This window comes from Nicotiana sylvestris, chromosome 12 (genome assembly GCF_000393655.2).
Source record: "Nicotiana sylvestris chromosome 12, ASM39365v2, whole genome shotgun sequence".
NCBI classification, from domain to species: Eukaryota; Viridiplantae; Streptophyta; class Magnoliopsida; order Solanales; family Solanaceae; genus Nicotiana; species Nicotiana sylvestris.
In genome coordinates, this window is record NC_091068.1 from 135,970,969 (window position 1) to 135,977,010 (window position 6,042).

Genomic DNA, 6,042 nt, shown 5'->3' on the forward strand with positions numbered 1-6,042 from the left:
TAGGGGACTAAACAAAGGCAAACAATCTGAAGGTACTAATGCAGAAGGGAAAGAAATAGTTCTTGTTAACAATACAGCTGTGACAAAACAAATACAAACAACCAACCAATTTGCAGTGCTAGAAATTGAAAATGGTGAGATCAATGAAGGTTACCAATTGGCAGCTGTGGAGGAAACTCCAGTTCAAAAAACCACAAGCAACAACATTCAGCAAAATAATTCCATGGCAGGTGAAGAGAATGAGTCAGAGGAGCAGGAATTTGATTTTTCAACTAGACAAATAGTACAAAAGGTAACTTCTCCTAGCTCATCAAGGAAACAATCATCCAAGACACAACCCAAGAAACTGAACCCTGCAGCACCTACTTTCAATCCTACAGCAATAAAAAATCATGCAGCAAATAGGGAAGCAACAGCTCATTGTGTACAAAAAGATTTGGGGAATGAGCAGCATTTTCACAATGAGTCAACTGCCCTTTGGTTCTAAAAAGCATTCAAAAATAATGTTGTTTGAGTCAATACTTCATGTCAAGATATTCCTTCAAAGGACACCAAAGTTGAACAACAATTAGCAAACAACAAAGAAAATGAATTTGTTGAAGATACAGATTTTGAGAGATTCATGACCAATGAAAAAGATAAATGGGCAAGAGGGAGACTATGGCTAAACCAAATAGAGGAAGACCTAGCAGATGGTCAGATTCCAGATACAATGCATACTGATGAAGAATTTGGAGGAAATGAAGTGGAAGATGAGGATCAAAGTTTTAATTGTAATGCCAACGCAATCAATATTCAAAGCATCAGCTAATGCACAAATGCAGCAACAGAAAAGACAAAATAGGGGAACATTAATATTATAGATCCAGGAGGGACTTCACATAATGTTGTTAGTAAAGTCTTGAAAGAAGCTGAAAATGCAGAAAAGAAACAAGACAAGAATGCAGACAAGAACCGAACTATGACAGTGCAGTTTTATGCAAGAAGTATTGGTCCATTAAGCACCATGCAGGATGTAGAAGGAAGTAATGTTCCACTGAACAATACAATGTTGTTGAGCAATGAACATGCTGCAAAAGATGCTGAACTTATCAACCAGACAGAGGATATTGTTACATCAAAAGAAGAAGTAGAAGCACATGATCAAGTTAACAACACAGAACTTAAAGGTGGAGACATGGATGAGGTATCCACTACACAAAACTTCCTTAATGTTGCCAAGCAGGGAGATCTGTCGCCAAGGCTAATTGAACAAGTAAAATCTGCAGGAAAGGGAAAAAAGAAACAGTCAAAAGAGATTTCTACTATCCCAGTTAGTGGAGTACAAACAAGGCGAACACTGTCCAAATCCCAAAACATTTAATGGATGCCATTATATGGAATGTAAGGTCAGTAAACACAATGCAAGCTTTTGAAAGGCTGATTACAATGCACAAAAAACATCATTTTGAGTTCATAGGAATCCTTGAGCCTATGCAACAGTCTCACAAAATGGAGAGGTATTGAGCAAGAATTGGTTTGGCACAGGCTGTGGTGAATGTGTCAAACAAGATTTGGGCTTTTATTGATAACATTTTTGAGGTTACTATTTTATATAACATGACTAAACAGCTGACTTTGAGATTAATGCACTCTGAACCACATGTTGAGCTCATCCTTACACTAGTTTATGCCAAATGTGATCGCACTGAAAGAATAGAACTATGGGATACGTTGTATGCAATGGCATCAGATATGACGGTAACTTGGCTAGTTGGAGGCGACTTTAATGTGATATGAGATGAGGAAGAGAAATATGGGGGCTTTCCAGTTTCTCTCATTGAAGTAGATGACTTCAAACACTGCATCACTACCTGCAATTTGACAGACTTGGGTTTTAAAGGAAGCATATTTACATGGTGGAATGGAAGATCAGAGGAGGACTACATTTTTAAAAGATTGGACAGATGTTTTGGCAATAATGAATTGCAACAGACATTTCCTGGATTGGAGATAACTCACCTATCCAAAATTGGGTCTGATCATTGCCCAATGCTGCTGAAATGTGATATAGAAACTCCTCCAATTAAGAAGTCATTCAGATTTCTTAACTTCTGGACAAAGCATGAAACCTTCAAAGATGTAGTAAAGGAGAATTGGAATGCTGATTTTAGTGCTAACCCTTTCTGCATTTTTAACTACAAGTTAAAGAAGCTTAAACAAGCACTATCTACCTGGAGTAGAGCTACATATGGGGATATATTCCAGAAGATTGCAAGCCTTGAGGAGGTGGTCTTGGTTCATGAAATACAATTTGAAGTCAATCCTACACAGATGAATAGACAAAGATTAAAACAGGTCCAAGCTGAAATGATTAAATATCTTGCATTAGAAGAAGAATTCTGGAGACAAAAAGCTGGTATGTCATGGTTCAAAGATGGCGATAGAAACACAAAATTCTTCCACGCTCAATTTAATGGGAGAAGGAAGAGACTGAAATTATCAAGGATCCAGAATAGCCTTGGTAACTAGATCGAAGAATATCACTTAATAGCACAAGAAGCAATAAAGTTCTACAAGGATCAATTTACTGAGAGTGCAATCCCAAATGATTTTGACATTCTAAATCATGTACCTTCAATGGTAGATAGTGATCAACATGAAAGATTGATGGCCTTGCCTTCCGATAAAGAAGTGAAGAGGGCAGTTATGGGGTTGAATAGGGACTCAGCTGGTGGACTGGATGGATTCACTGGAGCCTTTTACCAAATGCTGGGAAATTATTGAAGAAGATGTAGTCTGCATGGTCAAGGCATTCCTTTGCGGTCAGGATTTGCCAAAGAGTGTGACGCACACAAACTTGGTTTTATTACCAAAGAAAAAAGAAGTTACGACCTTTGTAGACATGAGACCAATCAGTCTTAGCAACTTTGTTAACAATATTTTCTTTAGGGTAATTCATGAGAGGTTGGTTGAATTATTACCAAACATAATCTCGGAGGAACAGGCAGGTTTTGTGAAGGGCAGAAGCATAGTTGAGAACGTGTTGTTAACTCAAGAAGTTATTACGGATATCAGGTTGAGAACAAAAGCAGGTCCAAACGTTGTGATTAAGCTTGATATGACAAAAGCTTACGAAAGGCTATCATGGTTATTCCTGACCAAAATACTAAGGAAAATGGGATTTCCTGAAGCTTTTATTGGCTTGATCTTTGATTTGATTGGGAACAATTGGTACTCTATTCTTATAAATGGTCAGCCTAATGGTTTCTTCAAATCATCGAGGGGAGTTAAACAGGGTGACCCTTTATCACCAACTCTATTCATTCTGGCAGTAGAAGCACTTTCTCAGGGATTGAATTCACTAAACACTAACCTGTATTTCTATGGTTTTGGAATGCCAAAATGGAGCCCAAAAATAAATCATCTATCATACGCTGATGATACAATCATTTTCTGCTCATCTGATGAAACTTCATTGAGACTTGTCATGGAGGTTTTGCAAGCTTATGAATCATCATCTGGTCAACTGGTGAACAAAGGCAAATCATCCATATACCTGCATCACTTAACGGATAATGAGGTGATTAATAAGGTGGAAAGGATTACAGGTATAGGAAGACAATGTTTCCCTATGACCTATCTTGGATGTCCTATTTTTTATGCAAGAAGAAAGGGAGACTATTACCAGGGTTTAATCACTGAAGTTATGGACAAACTCCAGTCATGGAAAGGCAAACTCCTATCTGTAGGAGGCAGAGCTGTTTTAATCGCAAATGTCCTACAGAGTATTCCAATTCATATGTTGTCAGCAGTGAATCTACCAACTCATGTGATCAACAAAATACATAGCATTTTTGCCAAGTTTTTTTGGAGAAGCAATGTGGGAGGCAGCACTAGACATTGGGCGTCCTAGACTAACCTGTGTATGCCTTATGAGGAGGGAGGCATAGGTTTCAGGTCCCTACATGATGTATCCAAGGCACTTTTCTGCAAATTGTGGTGGAATTTCAGGACTAAGCCCACGTTATGGAGTGCATTTATTAGTCAAAAGTACTGCAAGAAACTAAATGCAGTAATTGTACCTTGGAAGTGTGGATCCCACGTGTGGAGAAAAATGCTAGAATGTAGGGATTTGATTGAGAACCAAATCTACTGGAAACTGAGAATGGGATCAGCATAATTCTGGTTCGACAATTGGACTAAGATGGGAGCCTTATATTTCCAAGTGCCTGCAGAGTTTGGCATCGTTGAGGATATTCATAATGTCAATGATCTGGATGGTATGTGGAATGTGGATAAAATGTTTGAGAGCCTACCTGAAGATTTGGCACACCACATTGTGCAGAACATTAGACCACCAACTGAAAGTTCACAGTTAGATACTCCTTTCTGGATGCTTGAAACAAGGGGACTTTTTACAGTAAAGTCTGCATGGGATTACCTGCGAAGAAGAGCCAACCCAATATTAGCTTACAAGATGATATGAGTAAAAGGTTTACCTTTCAAGATATCATTCTTCCTGTGGAAGGTGTGGAAAGCCAAACTGCCACTTGATGATTTCTTGCGTAGACTAGGATACTCCATGCCTTCTAAATGTTGGTGTTGTGCTGATCCTAAGGAGGATTCATTAGTACATTTGTTCTTCACATCAAATGCAGCTAGAAGTGTTTGGAGTTACTTCTTGAGAAGGGTAGGAATTGCATTAGATGGGTTGTCATTACATAAAGCAATTACAAAGTGTTGGACAGCATCAGTAGCACCTAGATTGAATCCAGTGTTACAAGCTTTACCTGCATGCATAGTATGGGAACTCTGGAAAAGAAGAAATAGTTTGAAATATGGAGAAGCAATGTCAGTGAGCAGAGTTATTTACCAGGTGTCATCTACTTTGCAATCGCTGGTCCAACTGAAAAAGCCAGGACTACAGGTGCCTTACAAGTGGCTGGACTTACTGACAATGATGGAGCAATACACACCTCGACTGAAATATGATAAAGTGTTATGGGAATTTCCTTCAAGAGGATAGATCAAAGTGAATACGGATGGAGCATGTAGAGAGAACCCAGAGAGGAGTTCAATTGGTTTCTGCATAAGGGATGAGGCATGTGATTTGATATATGCAGAACGAAGGGAGATCTCTGAAGGAAACAACAATGTATCAGAAGCAGTAGCTACTGCGGAGGCATTGAAGATGTGCAAAAGTCTTAATTATTTCCGGATATGGCTGCAGACAGATTCTATGCTATTAAAGAACATTATAGAGGAATCATGGAATCCTCCTTGGTATATAACTAAACATGTAGAGGAGATTTTAAGACTGAAGGAACAAAGTATCATCAAGGTCACTCACATATTCAGAGAAGGGAATACATTAGCAGACCACCTTTCTAATTATGCTCTAAATGAAAGAAATACTAAGTGCCATGGTTTCTAGGATCTGGACTCAAAAGGAAGGAGGATCATTAACGAAGATAAGATGCAATATCCTTACATAAGAGTAAAGGTTGCAAGCAATTAGGAGGACAAGGGAAAGGAACAAAGCCAAAAAAGAGATAAATATGGAGTGGAACAAAGGTAAAATGAGGAGGAGAAACGAAATGGACTTAACTAATCAGCAGGGTCGAATCCTATGGGAAGAGATCTTGATGATCTTCTATTATACTAACATTTGGTGTTTCTGTGTAGGGAATGGTAATGTGGAGATGACTTATCATGATTGTCAATTTCATTTGGTTGTATTAGTACATGGTACTCAATCCCTTGAAAGAGATATCATGATGTGCATAAGCAGGGAACATATGATCAGAATGCCCAGATCGATTGCATGGGGAACTGAAGTCGAGTCTAATGCACAAATTGTGATACATCCTCAAGTATCACAATGCTTATGCCATTAAATGATGCAACTTCTCGACAAAACCTCTGCTAAAGAACAAAAGCAAATCAATAATAGAGAACAAAAGGGATGGCTAAAGACATTGGAAACATATCCAGCATGGGGTGCAAGCGTGCATTCAATTCCTTGGATATACAACCAGCATGCTATACAAATGCTTAATT

The 6,042-nt window shown here is 38.5% G+C and overlaps 2 protein-coding genes across 2 annotated transcripts; both read left to right on the plus strand.

Annotated features, from left to right (window-relative positions):
* Window positions 1-1,703: 1,703 nt before the first annotated feature.
* Window positions 1,704-2,766, plus strand: LOC138883792 (uncharacterized). The gene is made up of 3 exons (XM_070164505.1): window positions 1,704-1,740; window positions 1,868-2,503; window positions 2,627-2,766. The coding sequence occupies exons 1-3, from the start codon at window positions 1,704-1,706 to the stop codon at window positions 2,764-2,766; spliced, it is 813 nt and encodes a 270-aa protein (XP_070020606.1).
* A 1,420-nt stretch (window positions 2,767-4,186) lies between these two features.
* Window positions 4,187-5,416, plus strand: LOC138883793 (uncharacterized). Its single transcript, XM_070164506.1, has 3 exons — window positions 4,187-4,402; window positions 4,511-4,909; window positions 5,009-5,416. The coding sequence occupies exons 1-3, from the start codon at window positions 4,187-4,189 to the stop codon at window positions 5,414-5,416; spliced, it is 1,023 nt and encodes a 340-aa protein (XP_070020607.1).
* Window positions 5,417-6,042: the final 626 nt, after the last annotated feature.

Coding starts and splice junctions, on each gene's coding strand:
- LOC138883793 (XM_070164506.1), top strand. CDS start 4,187: ATGGGAGCCTTATATTTCCAAGTGCCTGCAGAGTTTGGCATCGTTGAG. Junction 4,403..4,510: donor AAACAAGGGGACTTTTTACA/GTAAAGTCTGCA, acceptor TTCCTGTGGAAG/GTGTGGAAAGCCAAACTGCC. Junction 4,910..5,008: donor TGAAAAAGCCAGGACTACAG/GTGCCTTACAAG, acceptor TCAAGAGGATAG/ATCAAAGTGAATACGGATGG.
- LOC138883792 (XM_070164505.1), top strand. CDS start 1,704: ATGGGATACGTTGTATGCAATGGCATCAGATATGACG. Junction 1,741..1,867: donor CAATGGCATCAGATATGACG/GTAACTTGGCTA, acceptor GCAATTTGACAG/ACTTGGGTTTTAAAGGAAGC. Junction 2,504..2,626: donor AAGGATCCAGAATAGCCTTG/GTAACTAGATCG, acceptor CTTCAATGGTAG/ATAGTGATCAACATGAAAGA.